The following is a 16,165-nucleotide window of genomic DNA, read 5'->3' as shown; positions in this document are numbered from 1 at the left end:
ATTAATAATATCCACCTTGTGTGATCATTATGAAGGTTAGATATAATGTATGTGGAACTCTTGCCACCAAAGTTGTTCCACAAGAGGCCCTAAACAAATGAGTAATCATTATTATTTTAAAATGTCCGTAAGTGAAACTGATATGCCAAGACCAGTAAAAATGAGAGCTTCATAAGGAAAAGAGTAGGAGGCATACCTTTGTTTCATTTTGTTTGTTGGTTTCTGTGCTTGCTTTTTGTTCTTTTCTGTTAGGCACAGGTTTTATTTATAATAAATTAAATTTTTTTTTCTTTGATGAGTGCAGAAATAATAGTTGGAAACATTGAATGGAACAGCTAATGTACCATAGTAATACTTCTTGGATTACCAAAAAAAAAAAAATTAAATCTGTAAAATGAAAACATTTTTGTTTACTTTGGTCAGTTCAAGGTTCAGTGTTACCTAGAGAGTTTTGTTAAACTCAGGATTTCTATATGTATGATTGTCTGCTAAATTCAGAATTAGAAGAGAAGAGATAATGGCGCTAACTTTGCATGTTAAATATACTGTGTTACTAGTTTTCCATGAAGTTTTTACTCAACAAATAGGTTACTAAAAGAGCTGTGACCTATGAGTTTCACCAAGTCTTTCCATTTCCAATTCGGCAACAAAAGTTTCACACTTCTCAGTTACTCTTGTGGGAGGAATCAGAATGCCAACAGTCACCTTGATCTAAGCGTATTATTGGAGAAAAATTCAAGGATAGATATTTGTTTCTCATTAGATTTTCCTCATATTTCATCATTGGGGTCACTCTAGTACATGGTACTAGAATTTGGGATTTTTATTTCATTTTAGATTGGACTGATTTTCTGGTGTTAGTCATTAAAAATAATTCCAACTCTTTGAAGAGATCTGGGATGTTTGTTATTATTCTATTGATTAAATAAAGCTATTTTATTTAACAATTGTGTTGTTAAACTTTCTATATACTTAGAATAATAATACTAAAAACTGAATGGGTATGAGCTTTTCTTATTGAATTTAATGTCAATATTAAATACCTTATTGAAACCCATACTTTGAAAGCTTGATTGAGAAATTGGCAAAAGAGTTGACTGAAGTAAAAGTAATGAAGCAGTTCACTGGTCATCCAGGTTATGAAAGATTAAACCATTAGAGATAAACTGAACTGTGAAAATTATGATCATGGTGTTTTCATAAATACCATCTATGTCTCCGCCACCATTCTAAAAAAAAGTACCCTATCAAATGGTGAAAAATAAGAGTAATGTTTCTGTGACCATTTCATTATTCAGTTTTCTTATATTTGAAATGTGGGAGGTTGAACTAAAATTTGTTGGTTCCCTTCTTTAAAAAAGTATAGTTATATGTGATATTTATTTATTTATATAAACAAAAATATAGAGATCTTACCTTGAAAATAACTTTTGAGGTAAGAATGATAAAGTATCTAAATGGAAGATGAATAACATTGTATCTGATTTGTAAATTATGATATAAAGAAAATGTATAAAATATGTAGAAATTGTCTGTATAAAAAACTATAAACAGTGGTCCGTTGCCTATTAACAAAGAGTTTCATGTTATCTAAAAAGTCTTCAATTGGCTAAAACAGCAGAAAAATAGAAATTACATACTATAATATATCCTAAAAACATTTCAATTCCATAGATACTCTTCTCCATGCAGCCAATATTTATGAATTTGGAGTAAGTGACCTACTCTTAGATATTTGAGCTTGATTATAATTCATAGTCAAAGTAGCCTCCTTGTAAATAACCAAAATTAACCAAAGATTTTTCCTTATCTTCCAAAAGCAATGCCAAGTAATTCTATCCAAATTGGAAAAAAAAAAAGAAAAAGGATAAACCTTATTAGGTGTCATCAAATGGTGTTGACATAATGATATATATGTTTAAGGATAATGTAATAGAATATGTAATTAAAATTAAAGTATATATGAAAAGAATTGATTTTAATTGTTTTAAAACATAAGATGATTTAATAATATGGGTCGGAGATTCTTTTTAGTTTTATAATAAATATATTGATTTCTGAAATTTGGGGATGTTCCATAGTACACTTAGCTTATGTTAATACTGAGGCCAGATTGCTGTCAGGCTAATAGCATGTAGATATATTATAGTCACACTACAATCATTCTGTCAGTTTTCAGTTTCCCTTTTTCCTGTGATGTTTCTTTCATCTTGTTAGATTATTCTCAAGACCTTCTCTTAAATACCTTCAGTAGTAATTCACAAACTCTTTGTTAGTTAATAGTTCTCAAGAAAATTCTGAGATGTGGTTGACAGAACTTAGATCGTTGGTTTGTTTTTGGATTCCTAGCCAAAGTTTTATTCTTTGTTTCTTAAAAATACTCAAAAAAGTTTTTTTTCCTTATTGTAAGCCCTCTGGAAATAGAAGCAAATCACTGTTTATACATTTAAAATGTGATGAAAATCACAAAATAAAGTCCAGTGAAATATAGGGCTTGTATCCATTAGTGCCTTAAGAAAAATCCCTGTTTTCTGAAGTGCGAGTGGGCTTTTCTGGTTTGTTTTTGTTTTGTTAAAGCTCCAGGACCTCCCAATTTTCAAGGGCACTTTGGGGCATGTGTAGCATTTATTTGATGTATGGATGTAGATGCATATTTTCCCACATCTGTCTCTGTGGACCTATCCTTTGTGAAATCCTAAACCTTGTATTAATGCTTAGTTTATGATTCATGGTGTTCTGAGAGCAATTATATCATTTTTCTCGGGGTGTTTATTCGATGTGCACTGTAAAAAAAAAATGAGAGTTATTTTTTGGTAACCCTGCACTTGCCTTTTTATTGGTGAATTTCTTTTCCTTTTACTGTGACCTGTGAATATCACTGTAGGCTCACTGCCAATTTTGTGAGCCGCTGCCTGCTTCAAAATGGAGGCAGGAAGGTATCCATTTTCATCAAGAGGATGACAGTGTTTCAGTCTTTCTGACCATCTGGAGAGAGGAACTTTGAGAGCAAAAGAAAATGGGGATTAAAAAAAATTATATTTAGCAGAAAAGGCAAGGGGGAAAACCAATTAAAGTTAAACTATACCTTATGAATTTGTGCTTTTCTACTATGCTGTCCTGTTTAAAAAAAAACATAAACAAGAAAATACACAGGCTATTTGTATAAAGAATTGGTTTCCCAAGTCTCATGAGTATTAGTAAATGAATGTAAGTAAATTAGGTTTTTGGCACACTTTTTAAGTTTATTGTACACACAAATATAATAAGCATGAAAAAGGAGGGCTCCCTCCTCCCGCTTCCTATGCACACACTGATTGTTGGTGGTCTTATGTAGATCCAGGCTTTTAATGGCCTTTTTCATGCATCTCTGCAAAAAGCTGACACTATGGGAATTTAATATTCTAAGATATATTTATCACTTTCTGTGGTTTGGATAGTTCATTTGTGTTCTCTCTGTCTCCCCCCTCCCTACCTCCTCTCTGTAAAAGTGAAAATTTTAATTGAAAGGTAGAGTTTTTACTCTACCATTTGAAAGAGGTTTGATGCACGTCTTTCTGTTTTTACCATTTTCACATGCTTATGGGCCATCTGTGTTTAGAAGAAAAAGAAAGAAGTGCTTAGACTCACAGGATTACCCTATGGGCATTATACAGTGTATTTACAACTAGACATGGTTTACATCAACTGGAATATAACACACCTGGTTATTTTCTATTCGCACAAATACACCGAGCTTTTGTTTCGTTTTGTTGTGTTTGTTTTAGTGTGTTCGGAAAGGGCACTGTTTCTAGGGTTTGTTCAGATTTAAACTGGAAAGGGTAGAAATGTAGCACTTTCTGCCTACTTCTTATATAAGAATGGAGCTTGGGCTGCTGTGGTCAATGCAAAAAGCAAAACTCAGTTGGTTCTTTCTCCTCAGGTCTATGCTCCATCAGCAAGCACTGCCGACTACAATAGGGACTCGCCAGGCTATCCTTCCTCCAAACCAGCAACCAGCACTTTCCCTAGCTCCTTCTTCATGCAAGGTAAGATGCTGCTGCTTCTGAGGGAAAGGCCACTGGATAGCATTTTCCTGGGTCACTTAATGTCACAGATGGGGCAGAAGAAATGGAATAGTAAGCAAGTGTAGAATTTTTGAATTCATGCTCTTCTTAGGAATTGAATTCCTTAAAAATTGATATATTAATTAAAACTGTACTAAGTCTTTCTTTACAATTAAACCCCTTTAAGCAGTAATGGGTTAAGATTAGATTGATCTGCTTCACTTAGAGCCGATACTTCTGATGGTCTTCCACGCATGACCAACCATTTCAGCATCTTCACCATCCCCAAGACGATGTAGCTGTTTGTTTAGAAGTGGTTCAGCTCCATGTATGTTTTGAACATCCTGGATTTAGCCAACTGGGAACAAGTTGGCCTAATGTATAACCTCATGTAAAATTTTCATCCACTTACTAATTTGTAGGTAAGAACAAGGGTCCAAGATGAAGTAACCTACCACAGACTGGAATATTACATGGTGAAAGCTCTGTCCCAACATAGTAACTGGTTTAGGATAAAAGGTCCAACTTTTGGGGGAGAAGACAAATATAGAAAATTATGGAATTGTCCAGTATGTTTAAATACATGGATGTGTGCCCCCACCCTGAGCTTGTAGTCTTGCTACTGATAGCGTATACCTTTCTGCTGCTCAAAAAAGACCAAGATGTGGCCGAGTGCGCTGGCTCACGCCTGTAATCCCAACACTTTGGGAGGCCAGGGCAGGCAGATCACAAGGTCAGGATATCAAGACCATCCTGGCCAGTATGGTGAAACCCTGTCTCTACTAAAAATACAAAAAATTAGCCAGGCGTGGTGGCAGGCACCTGTAGTCCCAGCTACTCAGGAGGCTGAGGCAGAAGAATGGCATGAACCTGGGAGGTGGAGCTTGCAGTGAGCTGAGATTGCACCACTGCACTCCAGCCTGGGGAACAGAGCGAGACTCCATCTCAAAATAAACAAACAAACAAACAAACAAACAAATAAATAAATGAATTTTTTAAAAAGACCAAGATGTTTGAAATGATAGCAGCTACTTCAAGAATGAACCACTTGGAGGATGCCCCTAAGGGCTCCATCCTGATATGTATGTGGCACTTATTTTCTAATGTAATTATCTTGTTACCAAGTTAATGCCCTGAATTTAGATGTGGAATTTACCAAGAACCCCTGTGTGCAAAATGTTAACTCTTTTTGCCCAGGTGTGAAAACCTTATTTGTATAAGCCTTGTCTACGGGCCATGGGGTTTCTTTCTTTATGCATCTCTAGGAAGGGCCATGTCACAGGAAGGGGAACACATTTGGGGCAAAGAGTACCAGGGAAGCAGCCTGATTATAGTGGACACACTCAAAATCATTCTCATTAAAAGATACTAATCTTCCTTCCCTTCAGTGTGTTAGCTCTTTTAGTTTGTTAGTTCACATGTGAAATTCCATGGAAATCTATAAAATTGGATGGAATGGCTCTGTTAGGAATAGAGAGAATTTGTTCCACGCATAATAGAGCCCGTGTGTCAGAAGTCCTTTAACTTTGTGACCCGTCCTAGGTGTAACTCTCAAAGGGACACAGCAGGCTATGTCACCTGGGTGCGTTTTGTGCCGTGACAAAAAGCTAATCACCTTCATTTGTAAACAGTAGCTACCTCAGCATCAGTCCCCTGTTTTGTGAGCAGTGGGTGATATTGTCCTACAGGTGCTTACAGAGATTGGCAACTCAAGGATCCATCACTCAAAACAGATTTCGATTGAAAACATTGACGGAAGGATATATTTTTTCTATCTGCCCAGGAAAGTGGCTTTCTGGAAGGGTGCACATTGCAGGGGAGGCCAGGTAGATTATATCAGTAGGTTCCTTTCCCTAGCAGACCACACAAAATATGGGGAACAAATTTGTTTATCTGCATATGCATACCCGAAAAGCAAAAAAAAAAAAAATTGAGTTGACATTTATGATGAGCACAATTAATTTGCACACATCTAATTCTATTCTTTCTTTCAAGAGAACATTATGCCAAGATCATGGGATGTGATAAATATTAATTTACTGTGAAAAGCATAATTTAGTAAAATATGTATTTTTATAAGTCTGCATCAAGCAGAGTACTCTGTGTTAACAGTCCTAAATGCATTGCCACCCAGTGTATCACATTGTCAGGAGACTCTTGTTTAGTGATATATGTTTTCAATTTATTTGTCATATGTGCCATCTATTTAAAATGTTAGTGATCTTGAACTTCATATTTGAATTTAAGGTGACATTTAAACCTCTGTAATCTAAGGACTAAAGCTCAAGTACATGAATGATAACTTTAAAAAAAATCATGTGTTTTCACATGATGGCCACAGAAACAGTTGCATCACGGTCCTGTCCCACATCAGCTTCCCTTCAGTAGAGGGGTACTTGGTGCCCTGAGAATTCAAGACTTGAAGGAATATGCAATTAAGGTGAAAGATATTCAGAAACTGTCTGGGGCATATTGTAAACTCACTACTGTGGCCTCTTATTTGTAACTTCAATTTCCATCTTCTAGTTAAAACTCTGAAGTTGTCAAAATCACAGACATGATTTTGCTTGCATGGTTCTTAAAGAGAGGAATCTGCAAACTATTCCTCCCAATATGAAATGAGTCCAGTTACAAAATTCTAACTTCCGGATTTAAGAACTCAATGAAAAAGAGCTTCACGAAATACAGTGTCAGATTTAACTTTTCTATTGCCTAACTTTTTAATAGGCCTTTACTAAATAAAATGTTACGGTGAAAATAATCTTATTTTCAAGGAAGCAATATCTGCTATACATTTAACAGCCAGCTGATGGCCTAGTGTATACCTAGTACTCAAAACTTTTTGTTAAACTATTGAAAAAAAGAAAAAATGAATGAATTTAGCAGTAATGTAGATCATCTTTTCCCTTAGGCTTGGGAAACCAAACCTAAACAATAGCAATCATTAATAATAACCTGTAGGCCAATAGGCCCAGAGAATGAAAAAATCTGTAGGGATGTTTTTAATAAGAGTGTTAACAAAAGGTTAACCTTATATTGAAAGATACTTTATATAATTTTAAACCTCTATAATTCATAAATCGTTTTATAAAATCCAGAGACTCTCAAAAATATCTGTAATATAATAGCTACCTAGGGCATGTTTGTACCCTTTGGATTGCTACTGAAGGTTTAAGATAGCTATATACCTATACACCAAAAAATAAAAATAAAATGTCCTAAGAACTATATATTTGAGATTCATCTTCTCTGCATGCCGTAATATAATTATAATTCCAACTTTAATTCTATTTATTGTATATGTTAAAAATGAAATTAAACATTTTCAATCTTGAGATTTTTTAAAATTAATACTTCTTTACATGCTTTTAAAACTTGTCAACTTTGTAATTTCTCAAGTACTTTTCACCCCAAAGTTTAGGAACAATTTAACTTTTTAGTTGGTTTTCATAGAAAAAACAGTTAGAAGACTTCTAAGAAATGTTTCCTTTAGCAGTAATTACCTTGCGACTTGACATAATTCATGGTAGAAATATACTCTGTTGTTCTTCTACAGTTCAATTTTTACCAAGAACACTTTAACTTTTTTAAGTGTTTATATTTGTTTGACAATATAGAGCCACTTGGGAAGAAATGATGACTGTCTTCTGATGTAATCAGCTAACCAACACAAAGATGAATAACACAACAGGCAGTCATTTTCAAGTATATGAAAAAACCTATTCTATAAGGCAAGGCTGAATGCCTCAGAAAGTCATGGTTGTCTTTGTCCTTTACAGATGGCCATCACAGCAGTGACCCTTGGAGCTCCTCCAGTGGGATGAATCAGCCTGGCTATGCAGGAATGTTGGGCAACTCTTCTCATATTCCACAGTCCAGCAGCTACTGTAGCCTGCATCCACATGAACGTTTGGTAAGGCAGACATACACGGTAATGGGAATGTCACAGCTAGTTGATTAAACCTCATCCTCTGTCTTTCCATGCATATACACAAGGACTCTGCAAATAAGTGCAAACATGGCACACACCCATTATTCTTAAGTTGTATTGTTTCTGTGATCAAAGACATAACAGGTTCAAATCACCTTTGTAAATTCTTCCAGATTCTCTCTGGCATTGTTCTTTTGTTTATTGTGTTTTGCTCTGTGCCTTCTTTATCACAATGTCAGCTTCCTTGGGTACATAAATAGATACCTATTTAAGTTGTAGAATCTTAACATGGTGGTTCCTGGTCATTTATTTTTTATTTTTTTTTATTTTTGCTATCTGTAGTTTCAAAAGATGTACTGCAGAGGGCAGAGTGACAGTCGGTAGATTATATGCATCACCCAGGAGCATTTCATTTCCCATTGACTGGCCTATGTCAGCTTTGGCCTGTTGTGATGTATCCAAAAGAAGGAGTTTGTATTTTCTGTAGACTTCCATCAGTAAGAGAAACCATGAGGTTTCTACATAGATCAGATTCCCATTGTTCAGTATTTTAACTTTAATTTCCATCCCAGCCTGCCACTCATACTGTGTTTTGCGTCACTCCAGGTGAAAACTGGTGGGCTCTAGAATGTTAGGTCTTTCATTACTAAACATTTCCACTCTGTCCATCACCTACATTCATCTATCATAGTATGTCTCTTTATCCTGGAGGAAACAACTCAACTGACTTTCTTCTAGCCTTAAATATCACCACAGCCCAGAATCCACTGTTGAACTTAAGTCTGTCATTAAAGAGAGGAAAGAGCCTAGATCTTGAGTGAGATTTGGGATGCAGATAAGATGAAATTTGAATCCCTTGTGCAAGAACATAGCTTAAACAATATGTGAACCTCAAATCCTACAAATGCGAAAGCATATGGGAAATCCAGTGATCCCAGGTGATACTTACATCACTACTATTCATCTTGCATTTCCCCTTTTTTCTTCTTCTCATATCTACACTTAGGTTTCTTCCTCTGTTCTGATAAAGGAAATCATTCTGGATTCATGTGGTCTTTGCTCTCTTTTGCTCAACCAGTACAGATAAGAAACAGGATCTGATATCCTACTCCAATAATCAAAAAAATTCCAGAAGTTAAGATTTCTGATATCCTTGAAAATCCGTATTTAGTTGGTCCTAGTGGCAGAGATGCTAAGTAGTCAATTAGCCTATACATTCCTGAGAGGCAGACAGTGGAAATGGAATTGGCCTTTTTGTATCACCTCCCAAGATTGAATGCGTAAATCACAAACTATCTCACATTTCAGCACATTTCCAGTAAATAGCAGATGACTTATTTTCAAATTTTCTCTTTTCCCACCTCCTATTTGGAGATATTAGAGTGAAAGCTCAGAGAAATATCAACTATATCAACTATTATTATGCTAGAATTCGTTTTGGCTAAAATTTTCATTTCTGCACCATCATTTTCCACTTCTGTGGGAACTCATGGTCAAAACTGTATGTGTCCTATGAGCAAGGAAAGTTTTGATTACAAATAAAAGTTTTAGGCACTATACCAGCATGTTGGAATTTCAGTTCTTTTAAGAGTTGCCCATTTGACATTAATTTTTCTTCCCTTCTGTGTTTCTTTCTTTCTTCTCCTATCATGCTCAAGAGTTTTGAGTTAGGCGATTTGATTTTATCCTAGTCCAGTTCACTGCATGGGAAGTAGCTTTAAAATGTGCTTCCATGCACAAAAACTATAATTTCAAAATGGAAACCAACTATATTCCTTTTAGAAAAAATTTTACAGAACCAAAACAATATTATCAACTAGAGAGAAAATATCATTTTGAAGTAGTAACCCAGTATGCTATATCAGAAGCCATATTTGCAATGCCATTTACCTATCACGAAACACAGGATTTTCATTTTTCATCTGAACAGTTAACAGATTTCAGAGAGTAGAGTTTTTGTTTTAAAGGAGACATGAATAAGCTATCTTGCAATGTATACTAATGAACTTTCCCACTGTTAGTGAAACTATTGAATTATTACATCTAGTTGTCATTGTACTTTCAGTATTTAACCATGTGAAAATCTTTTACTGAAGTGACTTAGAAGAATCTGACACTGACAATACTTTGAATATATAGTAGCAGTTGGTGTCCTTTCAGTTGAAAATAATGGTAGTTCCTTATAATTTTATTCTTAGCATCTGGCTAGCCCCATACTGAACAAAGGGATAGTTTAAGAAAAAGCTAAGCGCTGTTCCTGGATTATTTGGGGTATAATTTGGCCAAGTTGATATTATCTGTAAAGATAAAACATTTTAAAAACATCATTGCCTTCATCACTTTATGCCATGTTATAACAGAATGTGTAATTATAAAGCTTAAGATCCACATATTTCAGTAGCGACTGTCAAGTTACTGATGTTTAGTCTTTAAATCCCCTTTACAGTTTTAGCCTGTCCAACAGAATCCCACAGCTAATCATTACTGTGTTACACATACCCACACAAAATCACTCAGATGAATGGAGTTTGCGGTTAAAGTTTGGAATGGGTTGTTGTAGATGATTTTACGTTTGGAATGACTTGGCAGAGTTCTTTTTAAGAACAGGATAGAGTCCTCACTGTCTGGCATGATTTAGGCATGGTCTTTGCACTACAGGGCGAAACAGTCCTAGGAGTCTGGAATTTTCCTTTAAAGGAAGTTCTGTTTTCTTTTTTTTTTTTTTTTGTAACATAAACCCTTACTTCAGTAATTCTCAACTGATGGCAGTTTTTCCCTTCAGGGAACGTTTGGTGATGTCTGGGGACATTTTCATTGTTACAACTAGGGGCTAGATGCTACTGGAATCCAGTGCGTAGAGGCTAGGGGTGCTGGTAAACATGACGTCATGTATGGGAGAGCCTCCACAGCAAAGAATTATCTGGCACAAAAGATCAGTAGTGCTAAGGTTGTGAAATCCTGCCCAAACCCAAAGCATGATTTTATTCTTATTTATGTGCACCAGTTATTATATTTTTCTAATGTTTGAATTATCAACCAGTATCTCACTAATGGAAACATTTCCAACAGTTACTCTGTTAGTAGACACGAAATACAGGACTCTTGGGCATCATAAGTTAAAATGAACGAATAGTGGGCATGTAAAGCCTTGCACTTTGTCACACTCCTCATGTCCTTTGTAGCAAGCAGGAAAGACAGTAATAGCTGGAGTAAGAGACTAAGAGGACCTCTTATAGTTTATCCCTAAATCCTCTAAAAGAGACATTATTCTCTGTGGTGTATTTATTACATCTCTGAATGACAGTAGTTTTCAAGATAGTTTTTAATGTAAAATAATCTAGTTATAAATCTCATTAGTTTATTTCAGCAACTAATTTTCTATGAGTCTCTAAAAATAACTCATTTACGTGGATTCCATTGGTTTACCCCTTTATAATCTATGAGGATGAATTTTTCCTTTTATTCTGTGAACTCAGCGTTAACCCTTTGTCAAATCCCAAATTACTGCCCATTTTACATAAAGTTAAGAGGGCCCAAAGATTCTCACCGATGTGATTATCTGTTTTGTTTCATCTTCTGATTATTATAGTTAGTTAAATATTTATAATTCTTTTCCTCTTTTTTTGATTTTTGCATATTTCAGACAGATTTGTAGTTCGTCTGTTCTTCAGAAATTCCACATGGAATAGGACTGTGTAGAAGTGAGGTTAAAGTTAGTCATCTCTTTTTTTGTTCTTTTTTCCACATTCTGTTTCTTTTCCTCCATTTTGTTATAGTGTTTACCTCTATAGCAGAAATACCTCTATCCCTGCTAAGCTCTCAGATTAGCTGTACTATGGAATGGGCCCACTATATTTTTCATTGGAGAAAATTCCATGGACTACCTTGGGTGTTCATTAGGTGGCAAGCAGAAATGAGTTTAACAGGTGGCCTAAGGAATTTTGGGGTCAAGGAAAGAAAGAGGTCCATGGAATTTAAAAATTTGAAAGGCATTCTCAGGAACTTGGAAAGATTTAAAGGCATCATCTCAACTTTTTTACGGAAGTCTTTTAAGTTGGGCTATTTTGGTCATACAGAGGTAATATTTTCAAAAACATTCATGCATCTTTGAAAATCCTACCTCTAATACGTAGATTCATTTCCTTAGACTAGTTGGCTCTCAAATAAGTTATACTTCAATCCACTGTTTATTAAATTCTAACTGATAACCAGTTGTTCATTGAGCGTATAGTATAATTATGTGTTCAGTAGTTAGCTACAAGTTGTGGGATGCAGAACTATAAGCTCTATTCTTTTAAAGAGTTTACAATACAGGTGAAAATACATTAGAAAAAGCAAGAAATGAAAGGCCAAATATAATTAAGTGTTAAAGACAATAGTGCAGAATGTAAGTGCATTAGGGACCTAGAGAGAAGAGATGGTGGAAGAGTTGGAGGTAGTCAGGGACTCTTCAAGAAAGAGGTAGAATTCAAGATGGATCTCACAGAGTAAATAGGGCAACACTCAAGAGACTATGGTTCCATTCCTCGTGAGCAAATGCTTGGGTTTTAAATACCTGTGACTATCAGCATCATATTCAATCTCTTATTTTGAAATAAACAATTTTAACAGCATTTCCAATAATGATATAATAAAGACTCATAATCCATTAATATATTGCATATGAAGAAAAAGTGTATTTTAGCTTTAATACATTACCTTTACATAACACATTCAGATGCCTATGAGAATAACTTTTGAAGCTGCTTTTTATCTTGAAAATAGCTCAGCACTTTTTTGTAAATTACTATGTCCATTTTAGTGATCTGTTCATTCCCAAGCAGATGGGTGGATTGCAACTAATTTGCCACCTTACAGGCACTGTGGCATACCCAAGAAACACAGCTTATTTGGAAAACTAATATAATAATTAAACTCAAAGCAGAGTCTTAAACCAAGTGATTCTGTAAAGATGTTGTTCTTTCATTGCCAGCTATGTGAGGATTGCTTGTAGGTGGGGCATGGAAAGAAAGGATTCAAACCAAAATAAGTCATGTGGTCCTAATTTAATTCAGTATAGTCAATAGTTACATATTGATGAGTAAGAGAGATATTTAACCATTAGTGCTTTTTAAATTTTTTATTTACTAAATTTTATTGTTGCTGGGGTTCAAAAAAATAATTTAATTTGGGAGGAAGAAGATTTGAGACTGGTTAGTCTTTGCCATTTAGTTTCAAGAAGATCAGGATGAAATGTAATATAAGCCCTGTGGATCATAATGTTGTTTTATTCATTATATAGTGGAATCTTTTTCACTTGATCAATAGGCCACACAAAAAAATTAATAGTAGAGTGGTCTTTTATGTTGCCGAAACCCTGGAGATGATTTTAAGCAGTAATCTGTAGATTTTGAGATTGTGATCATTTCTCAATGTCCCTCATTGCCATTATATTCCTCCACAGTTGATGCAAACCCAAGCTATGTTTCTGTATAACTTATTATTTGAAAAATGAAAGCTGTCAGATCTAAACAAGATATATTCTTGGCTATTTTGAAATTCTAAAAGCTGTCTCCATTGTAAAATAGAGAGTTGTGAGAAAAGTATTTGAAAATAACTCACTAAATACCTTATGATTAAATATGGCCACCTTTTTCTGCTTCTTGCTGTAGAGCTATCCATCACACTCCTCAGCAGACATCAATTCCAGTCTTCCTCCGATGTCCACTTTCCATCGTAGTGGTACAAACCATTACAGCACCTCTTCCTGTACGCCTCCTGCCAACGGGACAGACAGTATAATGGGTGAGTCACAGAAATGCCAGTTCTGATACCAACAATCGGTGTCAGGGTTTAATCATCAAGGACCTCTTTTTCCCTTTCATAACTGAATAGCAATTAGGCAATAAATATTAGTCACATAACAGAATGAACACACAAATGTACCAAACAGAAGTAAAATCACTGGCTTGAGCATAACCATATTTTTCGTCACAAGACACTGAAATTTAGCTACGTTCTACGTTGCAAGTCATTAGATTGAACAAGGGTTCAAACAGACCAAAATTATCTTGTTCCTCACATTCAAAAAAAGTGAACAAAGTCATAAGATGAGCCATCAGAGACTAGTGAGCTACAAAGCAGAATAGCTCTTAATGGTAAGTTATTGACCACTTCCCAAAATTCCAGTCATTGTGCTAGGCTCTTATCCATGATGTGCCACTGTCTTCCGAGGACTGGTTAATGTGAAATTCTCAGGTGACTGCTAATAACTACATGAGGTTAATCTCCTGGAGAATGTGACACTGTGGAGTCCCTCAGAGGGGAAGAAGTATTTGTTCACTTATGAGAGAGGAGATGCCTGGGCATCAGTTGGCCAGAAATTATTTGTTGCTTTTTTAAATTAATTAATTAATTAATTTTTACCAAGGACATTTACTAATGAGTTAAGGTCCAAGAAGAATGCTGTTCCCATGAACTGAGCCATCATCCTCTCATTTCTTGTGATGTTCACTGTAGTCTTTTCCGTAGGTGGTTCCCCAGTCAGCATTCCCACTTTGAGGAATGAACTGGGCTGGATGTCCAGCTGCCCCTGGAGGGAAGAGGTGGAGTTGGTGGGGAGATAGCTACCTGCTTCTGAACCAGCTTTGACACCTTGTTGTTCAGATGAGCAGCACAGCTTAGTGCCCCAGGGTCTTATTAAAACCTCAGACTTCTCAGGTAGTCACTTTCTGTGGTTATAGCTCAAACTAACTCTTTGCTTGGCCTGAATGTCACTGTCAGAGCGTCGGTGGGGAGAATACTCAGTGTATGTCTTTGAGAGAAGATTGCGCAACAGAATAATGCTGCTGTTGAGTCCTCTTAGCTCTTTGCACTTGTTTTCTTTAGAGAGTGTGTAGAATTTGGGGAAGTGGCGTGAATCACTTATGTAGGAAAGTTTTTGATGATGGAGGAGAGATATGTTTTGAAATGTTGGAAATATAATTTCTGCCTCAATAATGCCCTCCCTGCTTATTCAATAATATATCTCACACTTGAGATGAGCTATCTCGCAGCCTCTCCACTCCGCTATCCTGTCTAAGAAGCAAATTGAGGAGAGAGTTTCCATTTTTTTTAACTTTTCCTAACCAAGCTTCTACAAATATGTTGCATCAGTTTGACCTTGGAGAGCTACAGACAGAGGTCACATGGGGAAGTTTGTTAGCTATCAATGCAGTTTTGGCAGATTTGAAAAACAAGAAGAAAGAAAGCAGTGCAGAACTGAAAGAGTGAGAAAAGCATATTTCACTTCAGTGTGGTTTGACAAATGGAAAGCCCCTTTCTGCAGTCATGAGGTCTGGTTATAAAGAAGGATGACCGGTCATTCATCCTTTTACAAGACAGATTTCCTGTCTACTTGTGGTTTGAGTAATTTTCTTTTTTAGGAAGGTATGAAGGTGGAGCAGAACCTTGAGTTGAGGAAAACATACTTAGGCTCTGTTTGAAAAAAAAGTTTTTCTGATTGATTTGCAAAACAGTCCTCTTGAGAGAGAGGCACTATGACTTGGAAGGGACATATCAGGAAATAGGGTGGTTATCTCCATGATCTGTAGACAGCTTAGCCACAGCTCTCAGTGGGAATGAGTTTTGCTTGGTTTTAGCTGGTCATCTTCATTAGTTTGTGGATGAACAGGAGAATCTACTTGTTGGTCTAGCCAGAGTGGAGCAATAGGTGACTTCTATATGCTGAGAATAGACTTAACTTGTTAAAAACCATAGGGCCTTATTTAAGGGTCTTGAAAATAATAAAGGAGCTATAATTTAAAAACAAAAGTATGAGATTTTTAGAACCCAGAAAAGGGCTTTTTAGAAATTTATTTCATACATTATTTTACAATAATGGATGCACTTGTCAAAATCCACTAGCAGAATGAGAAAAAGATGCATAATCTTTAAGGAAATAGGTAGACATGGTAATTCAGCATTTTGGAGGAGCAAACCTTTATTATTATGCATAAATGCAGATATTACTTTAAGGTTACTTTAAGGGAGAAGATTCTAGAATGTTTGTCTTTAAAATAATATGTTCACCAATTGCGTACGTGAAAATGCAGAGGAAAATTTAAGCATAATAAGCCTTAGTATTGCGTGATGTCTGAGTGGCCCGTGTTTTTTCACACTTAAGTTCTCTTAGGCTTTGGTTTGATTTTTTGAGTGTGGTAGAAGTCAGTGA

The 16,165-nt window shown here is 35.7% G+C and overlaps 1 protein-coding gene across 50 annotated transcripts in view; it reads left to right on the top strand.

Annotated features, from left to right (window-relative positions):
- TCF4 (transcription factor 4) overlaps positions 1 to 16,165 on the top strand; it is a 412,677-nt gene that overhangs the window by 352,466 nt on the left and 44,046 nt on the right. For all 50 annotated transcript variants that reach the window (XM_016933751.4, XM_016933758.4, XM_063795736.1 and 47 more), the window contains 3 exons: positions 3,920 to 4,025; positions 7,823 to 7,956; positions 13,626 to 13,758. In XM_016933751.4, the coding sequence (XP_016789240.2) occupies positions 3,920 to 4,025; positions 7,823 to 7,956; positions 13,626 to 13,758 (373 nt within the window). The remainder of the gene's footprint in view (positions 1 to 3,919; positions 4,026 to 7,822; positions 7,957 to 13,625; positions 13,759 to 16,165) is intronic.

Source organism: Pan troglodytes, chromosome 17, assembly GCF_028858775.2.
Source record: "Pan troglodytes isolate AG18354 chromosome 17, NHGRI_mPanTro3-v2.0_pri, whole genome shotgun sequence".
Taxonomy (NCBI): Eukaryota; Metazoa; Chordata; class Mammalia; order Primates; family Hominidae; genus Pan; species Pan troglodytes.
The sequence above is the reverse complement of the archived record's forward strand: the minus strand, read 5'-3'. Positions and strand labels throughout refer to the sequence as shown.